General features: G+C 38.8%; 2 protein-coding genes across 9 annotated transcripts in view; one reads left to right on the top strand and one right to left on the bottom strand.

Annotated features, from left to right (window-relative positions):
- Positions 1 to 18,770, top strand: part of ADNP (activity dependent neuroprotector homeobox) — a 35,389-nt gene extending 16,619 nt beyond the window's left edge. For all 8 annotated transcript variants that reach the window (XM_050907637.1, XM_050907638.1, XM_050907635.1 and 5 more), the window contains 3 exons: positions 10,870 to 10,982; positions 12,465 to 12,557; positions 14,552 to 18,770. In XM_050907637.1, coding sequence (XP_050763594.1) covers positions 10,870 to 10,982; positions 12,465 to 12,557; positions 14,552 to 17,692 — 3,347 coding nt within the window. In that variant the 3' untranslated portion in view covers positions 17,693 to 18,770. The remainder of the gene's footprint in view (positions 1 to 10,869; positions 10,983 to 12,464; positions 12,558 to 14,551) is intronic.
- Positions 18,771 to 22,767: 3,997 nt separating this feature from the next.
- The window catches only part of BCAS4 (breast carcinoma amplified sequence 4), a 42,686-nt gene continuing 41,260 nt past the window's right edge, over positions 22,768 to 24,193 (bottom strand). The window contains exon 5 of the mRNA XM_050907597.1: positions 22,768 to 23,396. Within this exon, the coding sequence (XP_050763554.1) occupies positions 23,292 to 23,396 (105 nt within the window). The 3' untranslated portion in view covers positions 22,768 to 23,291. The remainder of the gene's footprint in view (positions 23,397 to 24,193) is intronic.

Here is a 24,193-nt window from a genome sequence, read left to right as displayed (position 1 = left end):
TTTGCCCTCTTGTGTTCCTTATCCTCTCTCTTCTGGGTGCATACCTTCCTGTAAGGTCATAGTTCTCAAGTTGTGAATACAGTGTATTGTGTATGAGATCAGTACATCCCTCATAAGGGAGGACTGTTTGCACTGAGAATATGTAGCATAAGAAAATGTTAACTGTTGCAATACAGAACTCTAAAACAGGCATGCAGTATTGTATTTTACATGAATTAATTTTCCAAATAATTGCACAGGAATCTTTTTTTAACTCATCTTTTGACTCGGTTTTCTAGGTGGTTCCAGTCCCTTGGTAACTGATGTGTTAAAGGGCTGAACTGCGTGGCCATGTTAACTTGAAGTACTTGAAGCTGGTACAGTGAGGATAGTTTATTTTTATTAAATGCTAAAAGTGGTTTAAAAAAAAATCACTTAGAGTAACATAACAGGAGGATGTGTCAGACTTCACATTCTGGATGTTTTTAGAATAGTGACTGCAATTGTTTCCATCTGGAATTTGAAGTGCTAGTAAGAGTAGCAAGTTGGTGAAGAGGTAATTTGGAGTTGAAAGTCACTGCAAGTCTATCTAAATGCTAAAATCTGTTAAAAAAAAAAGTGATGTGTTGAAGAATTTGGCATTCGTTGAAACTTCTCTGTGACTATGTGGTGGTTAATTTTTGGGCTAGACCTTGTTTCCTTTCTGCTTTTTTGTCATGCCATAAAAATTAGAAGTCTTGATATCCTGTGTCTTAGGATATTTGCACTGTTAATCTCCTAAAACTAAGCAGAAATTATGTTTTTTCCTGGATATTGTTGACACTAGTGCTCCTGAGAGCATTTCAAAGTGTTACACAATTTTTTCCCCTACTAGTGTTTTCTTTTATCAACTATGGCTAACAAGATCAGAAAATTGAGTAGAGAGGAAAAGCTTTTTGCTGTGAAGCAATACTAACCTTGAAGTGACATCCCTTTTTTATTACAGCAGTGAACCTGAGTTCTTTGAAAACACTGCAGAAGCCTTTGATTTTAAACAAATGAGGCACAATGTTGTTGCCTCTTTTGGCCTGCAGTTTTAGTTGCTTCCTAAAACTTGGACATAATTATTAATTTAAATCAATCAGCCTATAGTATGTCCTGGCCTATTCCCATTTCAGGATGTGATTCTATTGAGTGAACTGAACTGCTGGTTCCCGTAGACTTCTCAAACTTCAGAAGTCTTTGTAGTCATTTTATGCCCTAATTTTGGGGTTATAAGATGCACATATCAGAACTGCACTTGAGATTAAATTCTTCCTTCCTGGGACTCTTATAGCCTGTTACAAGCCAAAGACAGTGCTTCAGTTGTCCCAAGCACAATACCACGTACACACTTTGTACATGGTATTGAGTTTTGTGAAGTCTCTTAACTGTTGTTCCTCTGCTTACCTTGCAAATACTCCTTGCTTTTTCACAAAACCTTCCCTCCCGCCCCCGCTTCAGATTTTTGGATCAAGATCCGAGAGTACTTCATTCAGGCCTTTTTGTTAACACGTGTGCACTAGCTAGGAAACTTGTCTTAGCTTTTTGTTCACGCTTTGCATAGTGGCTGTTACCCATAGCAGTGAAATAGTACTGCATGAAGTGTGTCTAAAATAGGTCTTTGCGAAACCTGAAGTACAGTGTTTCTAATTTAGTAATGATATTTAGCTCCTTTTATAGCTTGTCTTTTCTGCTTACATTTGGCTACTGAATTATTCTAGGAATCAGTACCTGGCTGTGGACTAGACCTTTATGCTAGGTACTGCATAAATACAGAGCAAAAGAAGGTTCCAAATATTTCTTACACAGTTAGTCTGCTTACTTTACCATTATTTTGTGACTGGTACAGTCAGACATTCTGTGTACAAGCACACTAAAGATGAGTGAGATCTTTTAAATCAGCCTAATTTTTCAGAATTTCTTATAACTGGGTTAGTAATCCATTTTCTTAGGCACTTGAAGATACTACGTGGATATTTCTAGTAAGGACATTGTTGGTCTTGTTTTTAAGTAATCATTTATTCTCTCCACCCAGCACTTAGTGTAGATTGATGTGTAATTCAGCTTATGAACAAGGGCTTCCCAGTGTATTTGTAGGTGGGACCCAAGTCTAGAAGTAGGAAACAGAAGGGCAGACACAAATTTAATTCTTATTGTGTTTGTTGAATCATGAACTTGAAAATAACTGGTTGACTTAGAGGCAGATCTCATTATTCCTTTTACTTAATGAGGATAAAAAATGCTCAGGTTTCTCTGTAGAATTGTTTTTGCTGAACATATATGTGATCATCTTGACTTATTTTTCTGTGAAAGTGTATACAGATGCACATTCCCTTACAAAGGAAAGTTCTATAATGTATTAAATTGTTGTTCTCACCAACAAGGAGGGGCTGGTGGGGAATGTGAAGCTCAAGGGCAGCCTTGGCTGCAGTGGCCATGAAATGGTGGAGTTCAAGATCCTTAGGGCAGTGAGGAGGGCGCACAGCAAGCTCACTACCCTGGACTTCAGGAGAGCAGAATTTGGCCTCTTCAGGGATCTCCTTGGTAGAGTACCATGGGATAAAGCCCTGGAGGGAAGAGGGGCCCAAGAAAGCTGGCTAATAGTCAAGAGTCACGTCCTCCAAGCTCAGGAGCGATGCATCCCAACAAAGAGGATGCACATGACAGGAGGCCTGCATAGATGAACAAGGAGCTCCTGGACAAACTCAAACACAAAAAGGAAGCCTACAGAGGGTGGAAGCAAGGACAGGTAGCCTGGGAGGAATACAGAGAAATTGTCCAAGCAGCCAGGGATCAGGTTGGGGAAGCTAAAGCCCTGATAGAACTAAATCTGGCCAGGGACGTCAAGGGCAACAAAAAAAGCTTCCATAGGTACGTCGGTGATAAAAGGAAGAAAGTGTGGGCCCTCTCCAGAAGGAAACGGGAGACCTGGTTACCTGGGATATGGAGAAGGCTGAGGTACTCAATGACTTTTTTGCCTCAGTCTTCACCAGCAAGTGCTCCAGCCATGCTGCCCAAGTTGCAGAAGGCAAAGGCAGGGACTAGGAGAATGAAGAACCATCCACTGTAGGAGAAGGTCAGGCTCGAGACCATCGAAGGAACCTGAAGGTGCACAAGTCCATGGGACCTGATGTGATGCATCTGCAGGTCCTGAGGGAACTGGCAGATGAAGTGGCTAAGCCACTGTCCATCATATTTGAGAAGTTGTGGCAGTCCGGTGAAGTTCCCACTGACTGGAGATGGGGAAACATAACCCCCATTTTTAAAAAGGGAAAAAAGGAAGACCCAGGGAACTACAGGTCAGTCAGTCTCGCTTCTGTGCCCGGCAAGATCATGGAGCAGATCCTCCTGGAAACTATGCTAAGGCACATGGAAAATAAGGAGGTGATTGGTGATGGCCAACATGGCTTCACTAAGGGCAAATCATGGGTGACAAATTTGGTGGCCTTCTATGATGGGGTTACAACGTTGGTGTATAAGGGAAGAGGAACTGACATCATCTACCTGGACTTGTGCAAAGTATTTGACACTGTCCCACATGATATCCTTGTCTCTAAATTGGAGAGACATGGATTTGACGGACGGACCACTTGGTGGATAAGCAATTGGCTGGATGGTTGCACTCAGAGTTGCAGTCAATGGCTCGATGTCCAAGTGGAGACCAGTGACGAGTGGCGTTCCTCAGGGGTCAGTATTGGGACCAGTGCTGTTTAACATCTTTGTTGGCGACGTGGACAGTGGGGCTGAGTGCACCTTCAGCAAGTTTAGCAACGACACCAAGCTGTGTGGTGCGGTCGACATACTGGAGGGCAGGGATGCCATCCAGAGGGACCTTGACAGGCTTGAGAGGTGGGCCTGTGCAAACCTCATGAAGTTCAACAAGGCCAAGTGCAAGGTCCTGCAGATGGGTCGGGGCAATCCCAAGCACAAATTCAGGCTGGGCAATGAGTGGATTGAGAGCAGCCCTGCAGAGAAGGACTTGGAGGTGTTGGTTGACAAGAGGCTCAACATGACCCAGCAATGTGCGTTTGAAGCCCAGAAAGCCAACTGTATCCTGGGCCGCATCAAAAGAAGTGTGACCAGCAGGTCGAGGGAGGGGATTCTCCCCCTCTACTCCGCTCTTGTGAGACCCCACCTGGAGTACTGCGTTCAGCTCTGGGGCCCCCAGCATAAGAAGGACATGGTCCTGTTGGAGCAAGTCCAGAGGAGGGCCACAAAGATGATCAGAGGGCTGGAGCACCTCTCCTATGAAGACAGGCTGAGAGAGTTGGGGTTGTTCAGCCTGGAGAAGGCTCCAGGGAGACCTTATAGCAGCCTTCCAGTACCTAAAGGGAGCCTTGCAAGAAAGCCAGAGAGGGACTTTTTACAAGGGCATGTAGTGATAGGATGAGGGGTAATGGCTTTAAACTGAAAGAGGGTAGATCTAGATTAGATGTAAGGAAGAAGTTCTTCACTGTGAGGGTGGTGAGGCCCTGGAACAGGTTGCCCAGAGAAGTTGTGGATGCCCCCTCCCTGAAGTGTTCAAGGGAAGATTGGACAGGGCTTTCAGCAGCCTGGTCTAGTGGAAGGTGTCCCTGCCCATGGCAGCGGGGTTGGAACTAAATGATCTTTAAGCTCCCTTCCAACCCAAACCATTCTATGAAATATCTAGGACTTGTGCAGGAATGAATAGGATAGAGTAGAACCATACAGGAAAATAATAAAAATTAGTTATGCCTTGGCTACTATAAAACAGAATACATGGAAATACAGGATGTCCTGCTAACTAGAATCTTGGGCAGGAATTGTCACTGATTGAGTGGTATTGCCTCAGGATAAATGAATTCCTCCTTTATTTGAAAAAAATGCTGCTGAGCTTCTTTTGAAAGCTACTTTGAGATCTCAGAGAGAAGTTCTGTATTGAGCCTGTAATATTAGGTAAGTAGCACTTCTTTAACCATCAGGAATTGGTAACTGAGAGATGTGTAAAGCTTGAGCTGCTTGTGCCTAGTGAAAAGGCTTGTGCCTTTTATTTGTCTTCACTGAAATGCACTGTATTTAAGACTGTTCACTTTTGGCATTTCAGTAGAAAAACAGGAGAAGCAGCATTGAAGTAAGCTATTTTACAGAAGGATCAGTTGATCTCTGACCCTTTATTATGGGCATCCCTTGCTGCGGGGGATGCTGGATGTACTGGTAGCTTCAGTGCCAGATGGAAGCACTAGTGGGTTTTGTCAGTACTGGATGCTGCATTCCTTAGTATTGTGTTCTGTTAAAATAATTACTTGGATCTAAGCTTCAGAGCAGTAAGAAGAAGCCGTGACAGTGAAGAAGAGATGTTCCAGGTGTCCTCTCTTAAACATCAACCTCTGGTCAGATAAAGGATACCTCATTTCAAGAATAGCATTAATATCTAAATGACGATTTGATACACTTCTTAATCCCAGCTGTTTTAATGTCCACATTCAAGGATGTGCCAGCAGTGTGTTGTGTATATTGCAATTACAATTTGAGTTACTTGCTGTAAATAGAAATGAATGGAGATGCTAAAAGCTCTTTTTGTAGTCACAAACCATAATAATATCAGACTGTATCTGGCTCTCCACTAATTATGATTAAATGGTCAAGAAACTTCCTAAATAAGGAAGTATTTGCTTAAGGATGAGTTTTGTGTTAAGATTAGGTGAGTTGGATTCAGCTATCAAGCAGAATTTGCAAAGTAAGATTGATCTTCAGTTTTCAGATGTGAAGATCTAATTATATCCTTTATTATGATGTGTTGTGATAGGAAGATCTTGATTAATTTCTTGTCTTTAAGACTTGGCTGTGAGGCAGGCAAAAGGGCAGAGGCACTGAGATGGTGCAGATAGAATAGAGATCTTGTTTTCAGGCAGTCCTAAATAATTTGCTTTCTTTATCACTTGAGTTTATATATATCATGGTATATTTGGCATGTCAAGGTATGTTAGACACAGTAATTAAGAGAAAGCATTTGATTCTTTTGGTGAAGTTGTTGTTAGTGGCATTTTGTACTAAAATAAGATATTTGATAATAAGCATTATTTTGAGACTTGTGGCTGGCTTTTGAGTTTAGAAGTGATTACTGCCTAAAACTCTGTACTGACTCTCACTTTGTTATGAGAAAAAAAAATGGTTTCTTTAGAAGCAAAACGAGCATATTCTTTAAGTGGGGACTTTGGTTTTGAAGAAAAGAGCACAGCTTGCTAGAAGCTTTAAAATGTAATGTTTTCATGCACTGATGTTTCTACAGTTGATATTAATAACTTGGGTTATTCTGGAATAAAATTACTAGGATGTTATCTTTTTGGATTTGAAGTTCACGTGAAAATATTCGTTCAAATCCTGAACATACTTGACTATGCTGCTTCATATAATTTTTGATGAAGAAATTGAGCCAATGCAATAGAGTGAGAGCAATGCTTATTCAGTTGCCTTTAGAGAAAATGAATTAGTGGAGTCATGATTAATTTCTTGGCTACGTTAATATTTTTCACTCTGGCTCTATGAACGGCAGCAGCAAGAACTTTTAATAAATGGATGTTCTTGAGTTTCAAAAAAAAAAAAAAGATTATGTTGTGCTTTGAAAACAAACTTGCGTAACTTGATTGTAACTTAGTGTTCAGAGCCACACTTCCCAATTCTGTTTAGGGAAGAGAGGGAACAGAATGTTAAGGAAGCATATTTTCTTTCCAATTTGTGATCTGTGTTTAAGCATATAAGTCCACTCTGTGCACTATGTGGTATTTTTTATTTTCCTATTAATGCAGTTCTAGTATCACACAAGTCAGATCTGTTTTAAGTCATGAAAAAAGTGACAGTGGGCTCGGCATTGAAAGCTATTTTGTAGTGACTGGCCTAGGAGAAGAAACTGCAAGTTGGAGTTGCTTTTTCCATCTGGAAATGTTAAGCTTCATTACTGTTTCAACTACAGATCAAAAATAGAGAAAATGGTACTACTTGGAAATTGCAAATAGGACACAACCTTACTAAACCATTTGCATTAATCAATAGGCTAGTTAGGAGTTGAAATTCTTAGGCAACAGCATTTTTTCCCATTAGTCTTCACCATCTTTTAAACTGATTTGTTACTAATACTTCACAAAATTGGCATTGCTGATCCTCAGCCCTGTTGTTAAATATTTTCAATTACTATTCATGTCTTTAAAATGGACCTGGCTCAACTGTAAGCTATATTAGATGCCGTTTTTACAATTGAAGCAAAATTGCAACCTTCAAATACTATTTTTAGTCAAGGGGATTTTAGTTCTATTTGAAGTAACTAAACTAATTGTAATATTGCCCTGAAATATGGAAATGTACTCTTTGTGGTTTTAATTTTTTTAATACAACAATTTCTCAATACAAATTCCTGTTTGCAAGGTAAATATCCATTACTATTTTCAAAAGCTTTCCACCATTTATGTGCTTATACTTTGCACATAAAATACCATTAAAATGGTGGTATTTTTATTTTACTTCATCCAAAAGCATGTTAAGTAATAGTACAAATAACAGGATATAGCCTCTGCCCAGAGGTGCTTACACAGTAAAACTGATACCACAGTATGGGCAAGGACGGGTAAAAAAGCGGCGTGGAACTTGGCACATTCTGTAGTTACTTAATCAAAGCCTAATACACAGTACAGAGTTATAAAATCTTATGTATGTTGAAAGTGTTTTTCGTAAACTTCTCTTCAATGTGTGCCTTCAGAAATAGCTCTTCATATAAGAAAGAGGAAAGGCACATGTGGCTAAAGTCATAATTTGATCAGAAAATCTGATAAAGGAATCATGAGCTTGAATGCCGATTTCAATAAAATAACTGATTTGCCTGAGTCAGTTTTCAAAGTAACAAGAAGTTAGAAATTCAGATTCAAACCTTATTTCCTAGCCCTTTACGAGGATTAAAAATAATTCCCTGGGCAGGAGTGAGTAGCATTCTGAAAGGATGACATGAATCACTTTTAACTATTTGAACAATCACATTCGCTCTCGCATAGAGAGGGAGAATGTCTTAGGCCTGGATATTGTGTATAATTGCAGATGAAATATTTGATTATAAAAGAGTACAGATGAGAATGGGTACAGCATTAAAAAACCCAGCAGTTCATGATTTCCCATACAAAGTCATTGGAGGCTTTAGAGGGAAGAGCTGGGAAGAGAGGGCAGTTTACTGCCGTGATCTGTTTAATCCTTGCCTGCTCTGACATGGCAAAGAATGCCTGTAGAAGTGCTCTCCATAGCTTGATTAGGTTCCTATTGTGAGACTATAGGTAGTGAGTCTACCTATAAGGTATTTCACTAGAATGCTAATTCTTCGTATTTCGAAAGTGGGTTTGAGATTCCCTAACGTGAAAGGTGCCAGATAAGATATAGAACATAGCTACTTTCCATAGGAACTTAATTCTAAATTTTTTCCAATTCTGATTCTTTTCACTGAGACTAGAGTTAGCTGAAACACTTTTACAGTCGCGTAAATTAATATACTTGCATTTAGAGTTTCGTATGTGAAGAAATCAAGATGGTTTTGATTATACTAAATTCTCTTAACAAGGGTTACTTGGAGGAAATTAATACAGAACATTGAAATACTTTTTTTCTGGCCTATGCTGCTTGAAAGTTACTATCATTAGTTACTTTGCATGATGTGTCAAAGTAACTTCCTTATTGCAAATACTGTAACTGAGTAATTTGGAATCCCTGAGATTTATAGACAAGGTCTAAACTTTTTTTTTTCCTTTGGTTTCCTAGTTTTCATATAGGGGTGTTAAAATGACACTATATTTACTTCTGGTAATCTGTAACAGTGGCCAGCCTGATAGAAGTACCAAAATCCTTAATGATCAGAGTTGCTTTGGTACTTCCAAAAATTTTTCTGTAGATCTTTATATAAACTCAGGCTTGTTTCCACATAGTTTCTAATTTATAGTCGTGATACGAATCCTAAAAGTCATGATAACTTTCTGCTCTTACCCAGGGGCTATTTCTGAATTCATTGAATTGGAAGAGACTAGAGCCTAGCAACACCTGCTAGCAGCACTACTTGTAGATTGTGAAACTGATTGAACTGGTTTGTATTAGCACTGTTACATGCAGAACTTTAAAGTTTTGTTTATTTCTGAAGCGAAACAGTGTTGTTGGTGGGAATCATGGAATAGTAAGTTGTTAGTGACCGTCTTAAAGCATTACCTATTAAAAGTTGGTAGGGGTATGAAAATAAAAAGGCTAGTGTGTAAGCAGACGAGTAATACTTTAAGGAGTATGCATGGTAGTGCATATAGAAGGGTTGGTTTTGATCAGAGACAGTTGTTATAGTCACAACCAATATCCTTTGTACTTTTGAGAAAATTTCTTGGTAAGCTCTTTGTAGCTTAGCAATTGCCCTTGATCTCATGACAAAAGGGGAGAATTTTTGTCTAACTCAAATATTTAATGGCTGCAGACTTCTGTTAACTCTGCATTCTAGGCTTCTGCTTGAAAGTGTTAAAAAATACTTCCAAGCTTCTAACAAAAAAAAAGTCCATTCTTAGTTGATGTAGGTTGTCTTTGGCCTTACAGTGGATTAACTTGTTGATACAAATCAAACCTTTTATTGTTCAAACAAAGCAACATTTCTGAATTAGCTCATGAAAATATTGATGATCAAAACCGCAGCTTTTATCTTCTGGGGTGATATTCTTTATGCAACATGCATTGGACCATTAAAGCCTAGGGAACAAGGTAACAACTCTGACACTTTCTTGCTATTTAAGAAGCTTCCTCCCCTTTTCTTTGAGAAAAGCCTACCTTTTTATTGCTGGCTCCACCCCCTCTCACTTCCAAAATAACTGTACCTTGTCAGGGACTCTCAGGTTTCTGCCATTTTGCACCTTCTTAAAGTGCAGATGACTTGTTGATGATGTTTCTTTAGCTGAGCAAGTGTTTACCATAACGATAGCAGCATGCAGACTGAGAACTCCTGTATACACAAAATAAGACTAGTTATTAGCGTTTGGAAGAAATCCTAGTGGTAATGGTTGAATCTGAGAACCCACGTATCTTTAAAATTTTAGACTTTCTTTTAGCTGGATAGCCCCAGTCATTAACAGACAGTTTAACTGGAATTAGCTGTCTCTGTGTGGGGAACTGAAAGGGAGGGTTGTCTCCTAGGCTGAAAATATCCAGCTACACTTAGAGATGCTAAGCCATCTCTTGTACTTTTTCCAGTGATTTATATCTCTGAAGGGCTCTAACCAAGCTTTCAGGTCCCATCTTAATAAAAGAAGAATGTATGCTAAACAGCTTGTCAGCCATTTAAAGCTATAAATACAGTAAATGGAGGAAACAGTATTAATTTCTTATCCTACCTACAGTTGAATGCAAGAAGCATCTTTCACTGAAGAGATACTATTAAATCTATTCCAAGACTGACACAAACCTTGAAGCTCAACTTACCAATTTTCAGATCAGTTAGGATACGTATGCATAAAAGATAGATTGAGTTTTTAAGTACTTCAGCATAGGGGGTAAATTTCATGTAAATACGAACACTCTTTAAAAAAAAAAAAGTTATTTCCATCTTGCTGTGAAAGGCTGAAATCAAAGACTCAATCATCCAGATGCAGCTGATTACTCCTGCAATAGTTGTGACATCAGTTTGTTGGGTTTTTAAGTGCTCTCTTAAGTTTGTCAATATCTAGCTTTATGGCCAGCCTCATTTAAGAACAAACCAGACAGAAAATGTGGTAGTTTCTTAGTTAATGGTACAGCTCTGATACTGAGTTATATGGGTAAAATGAGACAGAAAATTACTAGTAATTACAAGTGCAACACTCTATCAGACAAAACACATTTGACTTAAACCTTTTCTCTTACTTTCTTTTTCAATAGAAACTATGTTCCAACTTCCTGTCAACAACCTTGGCAGTTTAAGAAAGGCCCGGAAAACTGTGAAAAAAATACTTAGTGACATTGGTTTGGAATACTGTAAAGAACATATAGAAGTAAGTATGATATCTCCCAAGTGTTGTAGTTAGAGTTAAAATGCTCCAAAGTTAGTGGGACTGTGAGGTCTTTAGTGTGTGACTTTTTTTAGACCTGTTTCATGAAATGTTAAATTTTTACTGTGAATTTTGAAGGAATCCCCTGTATCCTGTTCTCACACCATACTCCTCTGTTCTCATCAGCTTCTGAGAATGATTCTGGGATTCCATTTGAGCCTTGTTGTTCAGGCGTTGCTACCCCTGCATTGCTTTTCAGTTCTACACAAACTAGGACGTAATAACTTGAGATAAAATGTACCTGTAAACACTTTTTAGAAAGTTTAGTGGAGACAAGATACACTTCAGGCTCTATGTGACTGACTTGATATATATTGAAGGTAGGTTGTCTTTTGTTTATGTTAGGTTCTTAATAATAGCACTTGCTAACTGCACATTTAGGAATGAAGCAAGAACTAGGTGCGGTATAGGATGTTCTTGGGGGACAGAAGATGGTTCTGAGGTTTTCATGAAGTGTTTGTCAGTGCTAACAGTAGGTCACCAAGTTAAAGAATCACTTCTGTACCTGTGTTAGTTCCTAGAAGGGAAGGGTATATGTGCTGCTCTTCTGGACAAACTTCATAACTGTCGTCTCAAAAGTGCAGCTTTCTCTCCTGAACACTAACTTCTGTACTGTCAATTCACACACTTTAGCTCTGTAGAGTACTCAGCAAACTATGACCTGTTTGCTTTGGCTTTTCTGTTAGTGTCTCTTAAAGAGCATTTAGGTGAGATGTGCAAGAGAAAGAAATGCCAGTCCTTCCTGCTTGGAAAATTTGTGGAGCAAGTATAATTTTTAAGGGTAAAATTCTGAACTGAGACAATGTTACCTTCAGTATTCCTTTCAGTGGAAATACTATTTTTGAGTCTTTATGTGCTGCTGACTTATATGCCAAAGATGAAATGCCAAAGTACTTCATAAGATTATTTTTTTAATAGGAATTGGGCTTCTGGGACATCATACATGTAGTCAAACTTTTAAAACTTTTATCTGAATTCCTGTGTGAAATTAAAGTAATAAAAAAACCCCCAAAACCAATCAAAGAAACACATACACCCCACCCCACCTCCCCAAAAAAACCCAAACAAGCAAAAAACCATCGGAGTTACGGTAGAGCGTCTGTATGATCTTAAATGTTAAGGACTAGCCCGGGAATACTTTTCTCCATGACTGCTTTTGAAAATGAGGTAAGTATGTAATTACAGTCTTGGAGGATGAGTATTGAAAATAGTTCTTCGGGTGTTTTATGATATTGAGACTATTCACAACTCTTCACCTCCGAAGAGGTGCATCTTAAATACCCACGCTTCCTTGAATTACTATCGTCTACTATTTGCCAGCAGCACTTGAGAGGACTGCATGGATGCTTACAGGAGTTGCTTAAGGGAGCAGTTGGTCTTTGGTTTTGATTCTCTGTACTCTCTTCCCGTCTTCCCCTTCTCCAGGATTTTAAGCAGTTTGAACCTAATGACTTTTATTTGAAAAACACTACATGGGAAGATGTAGGATTGTGGGACCCATCGCTTACAAAAAATCAGGTTGGTAAGAGTTTGTTGACACATCTGATTCTGAAGATGGTTCATACTAAAGGGTGTTTCACAAATATGCCAAGAGTGTTTCCTGCAGTTTTACCCATTGATCTTCATTTGTTGTCAGGTTAAGGGACAGCAAAAAGCTGTGCTTTTGGGTTTTTTTAAAAGTAATAATCCTGGTCTTTATCTTAGTAGTATGGATAGCCAAATACGGGAGAACTGATTGGTCAAGAAATCTTACTCACCCTTTGCCAACTGCATATTAAGAGCCCATCTGTTTTCAAACTTAGCACAATTTCACCATCCTTCCAGTCAAAAGATCAACAGTTTTATACAGTTCGTGATAAGGTTTTTTTACCTTCCCTTAAATGTTTCATTATCTGTTTTCATCATTTCAGAAAAAGTTTAAATGAACACATCTAACTGCTGCTCTCTCCACTATTGTTGTAGCTCTGTTAGCTGTCTGCCACATCTGAAGATTCTCAGAATCTGACTATGTCCGAGATTTGGTTTAGGCATATATAGTTCTATACAGCAGAATTAAGGGACACTGGAAGTCTTACTTTTTAGATGCTTCTGAGCCAGTAATAAAGGAAATTTGAACTGAGCTAGAAGTGGAGGGAGGAAGTAATACTTGATTCTGATTAAACACATTTAAGACAAGTCGTGTGCGCTGCAGTAGCCTCTACCGATGGTACAGTATAGAATAATACCAGCACTGACAGAACAGTGAGAAGGTGCGAAATCCCTCGACAAAATAAGCCCTCTTTTAGCATCTGAAAGATCAGGTACTGCTCTTACAGGAAATGGAACCTGTATTATGATGGATTCCTAGCGTAGTGTTAATCTAAAAATGTCCCTTTCTTACTGTGTTCCATAAAAGACACTGATGTTGTCATCTTTTTCTAGTTAATTCCAAAATAAAAATTGTAATATAAAAGGAGACAGCTTTTTTTAGTTTGTTTTGTTGTATCTTGTCTCCAGCCTACCAGATGTTTGAGGCTTCAGAAGGTGGACAGAAGCATATATTCCTACTTACTTATGCGGAGGGAGAGTACAACTCTCCAGCTACTTCAAATGATCTATGTGTAGCTTGATGCACAAGACTTGTTTTGACACTCATGATGAATGTTTGTAACTATTTGAATTTCATGTCTTGTCTCATCGGAAATGCCAGATTGCTTGTGGCTATCTCTAAGGCCAATGTAACTTTGGTTTCTGTTACAACAGTTGACAAGAACTGCATCGGCAACATGTTAAATATAACAAAGATAAAGGGTGCAGGGCGAGTGCGAGTGTGGAATTTTCAAACACCTTTTTTTTTTCCTGATCCAAGATTGTTTTAAAAATCAGGTTTGTGCTTTGATCAGAAGGAAAAGGCTTGGTGGCTTTAAGGGCTTGTGTGGCCTTAGTGTATGACTTGGTAAGCTTAAATCCATTTGTTCACCAAAAGTAAGTTTTGAAGGGCATCTTTTATATTAAAGTTTGTAATGGATTAAGACACCGAAATAGCTAAAATTATATATCCGTCTTGTATCTATAAATGGTTGGCAGACTTTGGGAAGTAACTCGTGTCTTCTGGATACAGTCTCATTCTACTCAGTCATGCTTGCCTTTTCCCCCCGGAAATGAGCTTTCGGTGAATTTTTTCATGCAGCTCAGTTGCAGGGAATGAGGCTTTTTTTTTTTTTTTTTTTTTTTTTTTGACTGGTGGAGAAAGATGCTTATGATTTATCCTTGCATGCTGAGTTTATGGTTAAACTCTTGAGGGACCTCTAAATTGGCACTCGCCACATCACGTGTATGTTCAGAAGATAAACTTTTTCGGGTCTGATCTGCAGGCCAAAAATTGGAGAGAAGAAATTAATCTAAAGGTTTGAGACTGTTGCAGTGGGTCTTGAGACTATTACTTAGAAACATTGTTTAGAGAAGATCATGGATGTTATTTTTCTAAAAACTGCTTTTCAATATTTAGTTTCTGCTTTGTTCTTTGTTTCAAGGACTATCGGACAAAGCCCTTTTGCTGCAGTGCATGTCCGTTTTCCTCGAAGTTCTTTTCAGCGTACAAAAGCCACTTCCGGAATGTTCATAGTGAAGACTTTGAAAATAGGATTCTCCTTAATTGTCCCTACTGTACTTTCAATGCGGACAAAAAGACTTTGGAAACGCACATTAAAATATTTCATGCTCCAAATGCCAATACACCGAGTGGAGGCATCAGCACTTTTAAAGATAAAAACAAACATGATAGCCTTAAACCTAAGCAGGCTGACAGTGTAGAACAAGCTGTTTATTACTGTAAGAAGTGCACTTACCGAGATCCTCTGTATGAAATAGTTAGAAAGCACATTTACAGGGAACATTTTCAGCATGTTGCTGCTCCTTACGTAGCGAAGGGAGGTGAAAAGTCACTCAATGGCGCGGTTCCGTTAAGTTCCAGTACCCGAGAGGAGGGTAGTATTCACTGCAAACGATGCCTTTTTATGCCGAAATCGTATGAAGCTTTAGTACAGCATGTTATCGAAGACCACGAACGTATAGGATATCAGGTAACAGCAATGATAGGTCACACTAATGTAGTGGTTCCAAGATCTAAACCTTTGATGCTAATAGCTCCAAAACCGCAGGATAAAAAGCCTATGGGACTCCCTCAGAGGATGGGTCCCCTTTCCCCTGGAAGTGTTCGATCTCTTTCGTCACAACAGATGATGAACAGACTCACTATACCAAAGCCTACCTTAAATTCTGCAGGAGTGAATATGATGTCAAATGTTCACCTACAACAAAACAATTACGGAGTGAAATCAGTACCACCAAGTTATGTTGGTCAGCCAGGGGGAAGGCTAAACTTAAGTGGTAACGCACCAGTTTCTATTCCACAGCAATCGCAAACGATGAAACAGTTTTCAGCAAGTGGAAATGGAAGGCCTTATACTCTTGGAGGGGAACAGAGGTCACAGGCCTCGGCAAGATACTCTCTTCAGTCTGCCAATTCATCTTCTCTTTCGTCAGCTCAGTTGAAACAGACGTCATTATCTCAGTCCCAGGCAGCTTCACGAGTATTAGGTCAGTCTGGCTCGAAATCTCCTGTAGCTGCTACAGGACCTTCCGCTGTCAATACGTCATCCACACAGAAGTGGAAAATCTGTACAATCTGTAACGAGCTGTTTCCTGAAAATGTGTATAGTGTCCACTTTGAAAAGGAGCACAAGGCTGAAAAGGTGCCTGCAGTAGCTAACTATATAATGAAAATACACAATTTCACTAGCAAATGTCTATACTGTAATCGCTATTTACCCACTGATACGTTGCTTAATCATATGTTAATACATGGTCTGTCTTGTCCGTATTGCCGTTCAACCTTCAATGATGTTGAAAAGATGGCTGCTCATATGCGAATGGTTCATGTCGATGAAGAAATGGGACCTAAAACTGATTCCACTCTAACCTTTGATTTGACATTGCAGCAGGGTAGTCACACGAATATACATCTTCTTGTAACCACCTACAACCTGAGAGATGCTCCTGCTGAATCTGTAGCTTACCATGCTCAGAATACTCCCCCGGTTCCTCCAAAACCACAGCCGAAAATCCAGGAGAAGTCTGATGTACCTGTAAAAAGTTCTCCCCAAGCAGCAGTTCCCTACAAAAAAGATGTGGGGAAAACTCTCTGTCCTCTGTGCTTTTCAATCCTAAAAGGACCCATCTCTGATGCACTTGCACATCATCTACGGGAGAGGCATCAAGTAATTCAGACAGTTCATCCAGTTGAGAAGAAGCTAACCTACAAATGCATTCATTGCCTTGGTGTATATACTAGTAACATGACTGCCTCAACGATAACGCTGCACCTTGTTCACTGCAGAGGTGTTGGGAAGACTCAGAACGGCCAGGACAAAGGTACTTCGTCATCTCGGCTAAGTCAGTCTCCAGCTGTAGCACCTGTAAAACGTACTTACGAACACATGGAATTCTCACTAATGAAGAAAAGGAAAATGGATGATGATGACTCCCCCTCTGCCTTTGAGGAGAAGCCTGAAGAACCTGTCGTTCTCGCATTGGACCCCAAGGGTCATGAAGATGATTCCTATGAAGCCAGGAAAACATTTCTTACAAAATATTTTAATAAGCAACCATATCCCACTAGGAGAGAGATTGAAAAGCTGGCTGCCAGTTTGTGGCTATGGAAATCTGATATTGCGTCTCATTTTAGTAACAAAAGGAAGAAATGTGTTAGAGATTGTGAAAAATACAAACCTGGTGTGCTGCTTGGTTTCAATATGAAAGAGTTAAACAAAGTCAAACATGAAATGGATTTTGATGCTGAGTGGCTGTTTGAAAACCACGATGAAAAGAATTCCAGAGTCAATGTTAGTAAGACTGTTGATAAAAAAATAAACTTAGAAAAAGACAATGAAAGTTCCTCAGACAGCTATGAAAATATAGAAGAGGAATACAACGAAAGCGGTAGTCCGTTTGGTCAGCGTATGTCTGACATCGGTGGGAAAACCTCTTCTGATAGCACCGTGGAGAACCCAGAGGACAGCATATCCAAGGAAATCATTGAAGAAAACACGTTAGAGCCTCCAGAGAAGTCTGATCAAAAACAAGAGGAAAGCTCTAAATATGAAGAGATGATTTCTGCTGAAGAGCCAACAAAACTGGTAGGTGATGTTTCAGATAGCGAAGGTGATCAGGATGATCAAGATGATGCTGTTGAATGGAAAGATGGAGCTTCACAGTCTGAAAGCGGACCTGGTTCTCAGCAGGTTTCTGATTTTGAAGATAATACATCGGAAGTAAAACCAGAAGTGTGGACAGACGAATCCTCCCAAAGCGAAGATGCTAGTAGCAGTAAGCCGACTGTTGAGACAAAAGGGGGTGGATCCGAAAGTGATGAAGAACAGTCAAAGTGGAAGAATCGTTCCTATGGAAAAGTAGAAGAGTTTTGGTCTAAGGACCAGTCGCAATGGAAAAACGCGTCGGAGATTGAGGAGAGCTTGTCAAATCAGCAGATGGAATGGCAGAATAGCACAATTGACAGTGAGGACGGAGATCAGTTTGACAGTGTGACTGATGGAGTAGCAGAACCAATGCATAGCAGCTTAACCGGTGTGGAGCTGAGCAGCCAGCAAGCGTAAGCTGCTCGATTCAGAAGTGTCAGTAACATGATCCAATCGACAACTGTCTAAACACTTTCATTTCAGTATGACTGCTAAGCTTAAATTCTGACTGGTACTGCCTTTCGAGTGCTAGGTCATGGCGTGCGGTGGTTGCGGCCACTGGTATTCCAGTGGTTATTTAAGGATGGTGTTGGCTAATCTTGCGTGAGAATACCTGCTGGGATGAGCACAGTAACTTAATGTGAAAACGGAGAAGCTGGTGGCTCCAGAATGCACACAGAGAAAAGCAGAGGTTTATTTTATCTGCATTTTCAACATTTCTTTCACTCTTGTACATGTTCAGTTGTATGTCTTTTTAAACATTACCCTTTTTCACATGGTAGTGTAGGGCCAACCATACAAGCTACCAGTTCAACGTGTATAGTAGACTATGGGGAAATTGATTTTTTTCATGTATCATTCTGAATAGTTGAAATGTATATTTGTACAGTCTTTTAGACCTATTCAAGTGAAGCTTATGAAATTGTTCTTGTGTACCCATCATAGATTTGTTTCTCTTTTTTAGTGTTGCCCTGCTGTGTAATAAATGCTGTATCTAGTTTACCTAGCAAAAGCTTGAAACTGCTATAGTATGAATTTTGACAAACTTAGTTTTTGCACATAACCTTGTACAATCTCAAAACAGAGGCCAGCAACGTAAAAAAATATATCTGGACTCTATTGTATTATAGAATTTTCTTGTTCTGAATATCCTTGACATTACAACTGATGACAAACGTATTTCAGAGCCATTTTCTGAAATCTTTTAAGCTAAAAAAGAAAAATCCCATGCAAGAAACAAGTTTGCAGCTACTAATTTTGACACCTTTTAGATCTGTATAAAAGTGTATTGTGTTGAAGCAGCACACTGAAACGAAAGTGCTGTGTTTTGGATATTTAGTTTTATCTTTAGTTAACACCAACAAGGTGTTGTATTCATTTATACCATCTAATATATGACACACTGTTGTAGTATGTATAATTTTGTGATCTTTATTTCCCTTTGTATTCTTCATTTAAGCATCTAAATAAATTGCTGTATTGTGCTTAATGTAAATATTTGCTTTATTACATGCAAGTGCTACATTCCTGTTTGGTAAATCCCACCTTGCTACATTCGTTCCTTCTTTGGTTTTGTTTTTCAAAGTGCTTCACAGCTCCGCTGGGGCATGTCTGTATCGTACTTTCTTACGGAATAGACTGATCTCTTCAAGGATATTGAAAATCCTACAAAACTAACTAACTTTGGCTGAATTTGTCTTTACTATTTAGCATTCTAGAACACTAATTTATAAATAGGATCATAGCGATCTGCTTGTTCTGCATCCTGGAGAAACAAGGTCTATGAATTACTCGCATTTTTCATCCCTTTGTACTTCTATGAACGAAGATCACTTTCACATACTAAAAAGTTATCTAGAACTACGTCCCTCCCTGAAGCGCTACGTATTGAGGGTAAATGATAGCGAAGCTATTTGAATACTTACCATTTAAACATGAAGGAGCATGCCTTGCAAGCTACAGACTTATTTTGTCTTTGAAGAAAAAGTAATTTGAATACTAAAAAAAAAAAAAAAAAATCATTCAGTTTGTTAAAATTTGTGATTGGTTTGGTCAAACCCGTCCTGCATGTTGGCAAGTGTGCAGTACAGCAGACAGCTGCGTAACCAAAACCTCAGCGAGATAATGATTTACTGAAGGGACTCTAACTGTGAGGAGAACAAAACTATTCTTAATTAGAGCGATGCGTTCGATTTAGGCATATGTCTAATAAATATCAGAGTACCTACTTTTTGATACTTCACAAGAACTAGATTGACCTGTGAAATTTTCGTTGATGTAAAGGAGGAAATAGTTCTGTGTTCTTCAACATTTTAAACAGCAAAACCATTTCGCAGAGCTCTTGAGAAAACGTTTAGATATCTCTCCAGGAGTCTTGGGTAGGTATAAACTGTACTTTCCACTAGTATAACAAAGAAGCCACTCTATAAGCCAAAGATGAGAATACGTGTATGCTCTCATGTTCTGCAACTAACTTGTGCTGCTGAGCTCTTTGGAATGAGCATTTCTGGGTTTTGTTGAACAAATTTTGTGTGTGAAGTGATGACTGACAACAGTTACCTTTAGGTGAAGATGGTTTAGATCTGTCTTGTTCTTCCCCCCCTCACAGCAGGGACACATACTTTCTTTCTGCTTTTTTAACTCAGAGGAGCGGAAGTTGGACTTGCTCCCAATTATGCACTCAAGTGGTAGAAGATACGTTTTAAGAACAGCACAGGAAAAATACTTTTGACATTTACATCAGCAAAAGAGCTCCTTGTGTTTCTCTGCCTTAAAAGAAAGCTTAAGCCTCAACTCATTTTGTTAGCAGGCTTTCCAAACTATTTCGCTGAAAATAACTTTTAATGGAAAATAAAACTACCACTTGGAGATGTCAATGGGTTGGTAATCTTCTTCCCAACAAAAGCAGGCACTCAAGGCCTAGAAAAGGTTATTCCTTGCTAAGAAAACTTGGTTATGTTCCTTTCTCCCTCTCTAGGCTGCTCTACTTCACAGGAGGCTACTGTCTGAAAACTTAAAAACATTTCAGAAGTTGTTTTGTGTCATTTCATCTAGGCTTTAAGGGATTTTACAAATACATTCTTCAAAAACTTAAAAAAACCCCAACAGTTTAATAGTAGTACAACAACCTCTGTTAAGCAATGAAATAAAAAATTGGGTATCATCTTATGAATCTGCATCACATTTGCCTCAATATCTGGCAAGGTTAATTTAATATTAGTGAATTCTATAGTTAAAGACACATTTCCAAATTCTGAGCTCCTGCTTGTAGTCAGGGAATCGTAAGACTATAAAATATGAACTGTTTAGAAGTGCTTCATTTGCCAGAAAATCCCATGATACGAAATACCATTTTATATAGTGATTAAATTAAAGGTCTTGCACAAAAATACTCTCTCTTACCAGGAATATCAAGAAAGATTGGGGAGGGGGGGGTGGTTTTAAGTGGCATAAACTTTCTAGTATTTCAAACAAGTCACTCCTCAAATCTGGATTTTAGCCGAGGCAAGAATTCCTTTCTAGATTTGAGGCTAACCACACATTTTTGAGGAAGTCAAAAAGCAGAAGAGGTAAATGGCCCAATAAAACAGGAGGAGACTTAAACCCAGTTTGTGTAATCTTAACATACCGCACCATTATGATTTTATGAGATGGAAGTGACCCAGTTTTTACATACATTATTAAAGTTCTATAGCAGAACTCTAGAAACATGCCAGCTGTGCTTGCAGAGTAGCCAGCCCAAGCTGACATTTAAATTCTTCTGCTGTATTCAGTGGGAGACCTTGAAAACACACTAGTCCGTCCAGACTTTGGCCAGCAGAAGAGAGCAGAAAGCCCATTAACTTAAGACTCTTCTCTAAAGAATTTGTTTCAGCCAGTTTACCTGAATTGAAGCAAAGCAAAGTGTGTTTTCCATCTTAAATACGCTATATCTGAAATCTAAAGGTTGTAGCAGCTGAGAGTGAAGCAGGAGGTTATTAGCATAGACATTGTTTCTAGGCACAAGACAGCTTTGCACAACAAAAACTCTTTCAGCGCGGGTGTGACCTGGAATTGGGCTTGTGACCAATACCTGCGAGTGGCAAGGACAGCCTGAGCTGGTTGTTCAGGGTAGCTGCATTTTATATGGCGCTTCATTTCTATAGGTGCTCATACGGGCTTGTAATAACTGTTACTTTGAAGCACTGTTCATTGCACTGACCTGTACTTCAACAAGTACACTTCTCCTCGTTCTTTTACTACACTCCTCTCCTTCCGTCCCCTCCCCGTCACTCCCTGAAGCACAGTTACAGCTGATAAGCTTTCCTCCGAACTAAACAGTTATTTTCCAGCAGGGACAGACAGACAGCTTTTGCTAAACTCCCACTTTTCTACCCGGTGCATCAGACGCTAAAGTCACACTTGATCTCAGCGTTTTCCTTTGGGTACTGTGACTTAAACCTTTATCTACACTGGGATTTCTACTCAATCAAACCCTTTTACGTGATGTTGCAGAAATATCTGCATTGAAGTTTTAATTTCACAAGCTCTTAATCTTACTGAAAGTTCAAGTGACATTTAATGCTGCCATCCTCTGTTCAGCAGTAACATTTCTGGAGCAAGAACTTGCCAATTAGTATTTGACCCTTTGACAGGTATTTTCAAGACCGAAACCTGAATATTCACCCAGTATTTTTATAGGAAAATTTTATCATTCTTACCACCAAGAAATTAGTAGGTTTCAAATATCCACTAATACAGTGAACGGTTTACCATTTTGTAGTACATGTACTTCATACATGCTATGGTATTAAAACAAGTTTATTTCAATTTTTATCAGAACCAAAAGATTTCAGGAATATGTTGTGTGTACTGTCTGTTCATTTCTGTTAATAAAGAAGCTGATATTTGGATAAACAGGTTGGTATAACTAAGAGTATTTTGTTCCTTTCATAACTAATTTGCCTCTCTGTAATACCAGCTCATTTGTAATAATCCGTTACAATAACCTGCATTGCAGGGGCAGAGACATTGACTAGGTCTGTCTTCTGTTGCTTCGTATTTTAATTCGACTTTATCTTTCATCATCAGTCCCACTAATAAATATGAAAAGGTTGAGTTCATTTATTTCTGCATCAGAAAAGCATTTGTCTCCATGGTTACGCAAAGCCATGTAGCTTTTACTCTCACCATAAGCTTTTTTTTTTTCCTTTACAGAATTTGCATTGGGTCCTCCATCTTGAGTTTTCCACAGGTATTTTTAAAACGAGCATTTATTTTTATTTCCCCATATTGTACAGATGCAAAGCCAATCATCTGAAAAGTATATAACCTTCTCTTCCTAATGTTCCTTATTCAGAGAGTTGAGTGGTTTTTGTTTCCCTAGACCTATTTTGAAGTCAAAAAAAAAAAAAAAGCTGTAGGTGCAGAGATGAGCTGTGCTACTCCTGGTCCTGGCTAAATAGCATCTGCGTTACAAAATTGCACATCCAAAGGTCCACAAACAGCTTTGCAGAAAGTTTATTTATACCATTCAAGTTATATTACACAACAGCTTGTAAAACCCTATTCCTAGTTTGAAAGAGGGTGCTGGAAGCTTCGGCCATGTGCAGTTTATTGAATTTTAAAATTTTGACATTGACTTCACCTTCTCTTGTGAAATCTGAACATTTGTGCGTTTGTGAAGCTGGCAGTATTAGCACATTACTTGACAGTTTTCACATGCTATACTAGAGCACTCTTCAACCTTTTGATCATTTTAAGTATAAAAACGTCAAGGTAAACACAGTGAGTTTTTGTACATTTTCTTCATTGATTTCGGAAGCTTATCAAGTAAACGCAAACTACTGTGATCATATCTTAGAATAAACGTTCCAGCCTCCATATAGCTGCAATATGATCAGAAATTTTTAGCTTCCCTTAGAGATGCTAGCCAAAGATCTGAATTGAAACAGTTGCTTCTTCCTAATGTCATAAAGTATGAACCCTAAGAATAAACTCAGGCAGCCTTTCCTAAAAACCTGTTGGTAGTCAACAATTACTTATTTGGATACTTAGTACCTACATAGTTCATAGGAAAAAAGTCTTCAGTTCGGTAGAGTTTTGGCAGGTCATAGGGGCGTGCTGCGGAGCGAGGATGTCTCTGAAACAAGAACAGGACAAAAATTCATCTTACTGTTAAAGAACAGGAAATAATACTTTAAGGAGTTGACCATGTAGAAGAGACATGGGGGCTGGGGGGAGAATCAGCACCTCCAAACTGAAGTTACTGTCCAATACAAGGTAATTGGCTTTGTAAACAATGCTGAAAATGTGACGTTGTTTACTTTCACACCTGATTCTACAGACTTTGCAATCATCTGAGCTGGATTAATATTGAACAGATAAAAATAGAGTAGAACACAGGGGAAATCAGGTTTAAAGCACAGAAAAATGCAAATGAATTAGTAACACTGGAAAATACTGACTACAGAAGAAATATAGAAAGGGATTTGGTTTTGCTTCTGGGGTTTTTAAGAATTCAAATAATTGATTAATCCTGAATTGAGGAGATAGATAGACAAAATCATTTTTCTGTAGTGCAACAATTCAAACCTAGCTAAAATCACAGTCTCAATGGAAAATGAAGAGCCTGTCTTTCCCATAAAGCTAATAGTCTTTAGGCTCTAAACTTAACATATTTCCAGAGAATAGTTTGCTATTTAGATGTAATCCTCACATTTATTTGTATTTAATTCTCATTCCTGTGTTTCAAGCTGTGCATCTGGTTACAAACATTTCTTGGGAGTATCCACTGCTAATTCTTTGGAATCGATACTGGCTCTCCATATACACCTAGGCACAATTGAAGAAGTAAATATTAATTTATACTATGACCTAGGTACTGGCTACTGAAGCTGCACTGCTGTGCTGATGTTGTCAGAACAGGCAGGATGAATG

This window comes from Gymnogyps californianus, chromosome 17, assembly GCF_018139145.2.
Source record: "Gymnogyps californianus isolate 813 chromosome 17, ASM1813914v2, whole genome shotgun sequence".
Lineage (NCBI taxonomy): Eukaryota > Metazoa > Chordata > Aves > Accipitriformes > Cathartidae > Gymnogyps > Gymnogyps californianus.
Note: the sequence above shows the minus strand (reverse complement) of the source record. Positions and strands in the feature narration are given on the sequence as shown.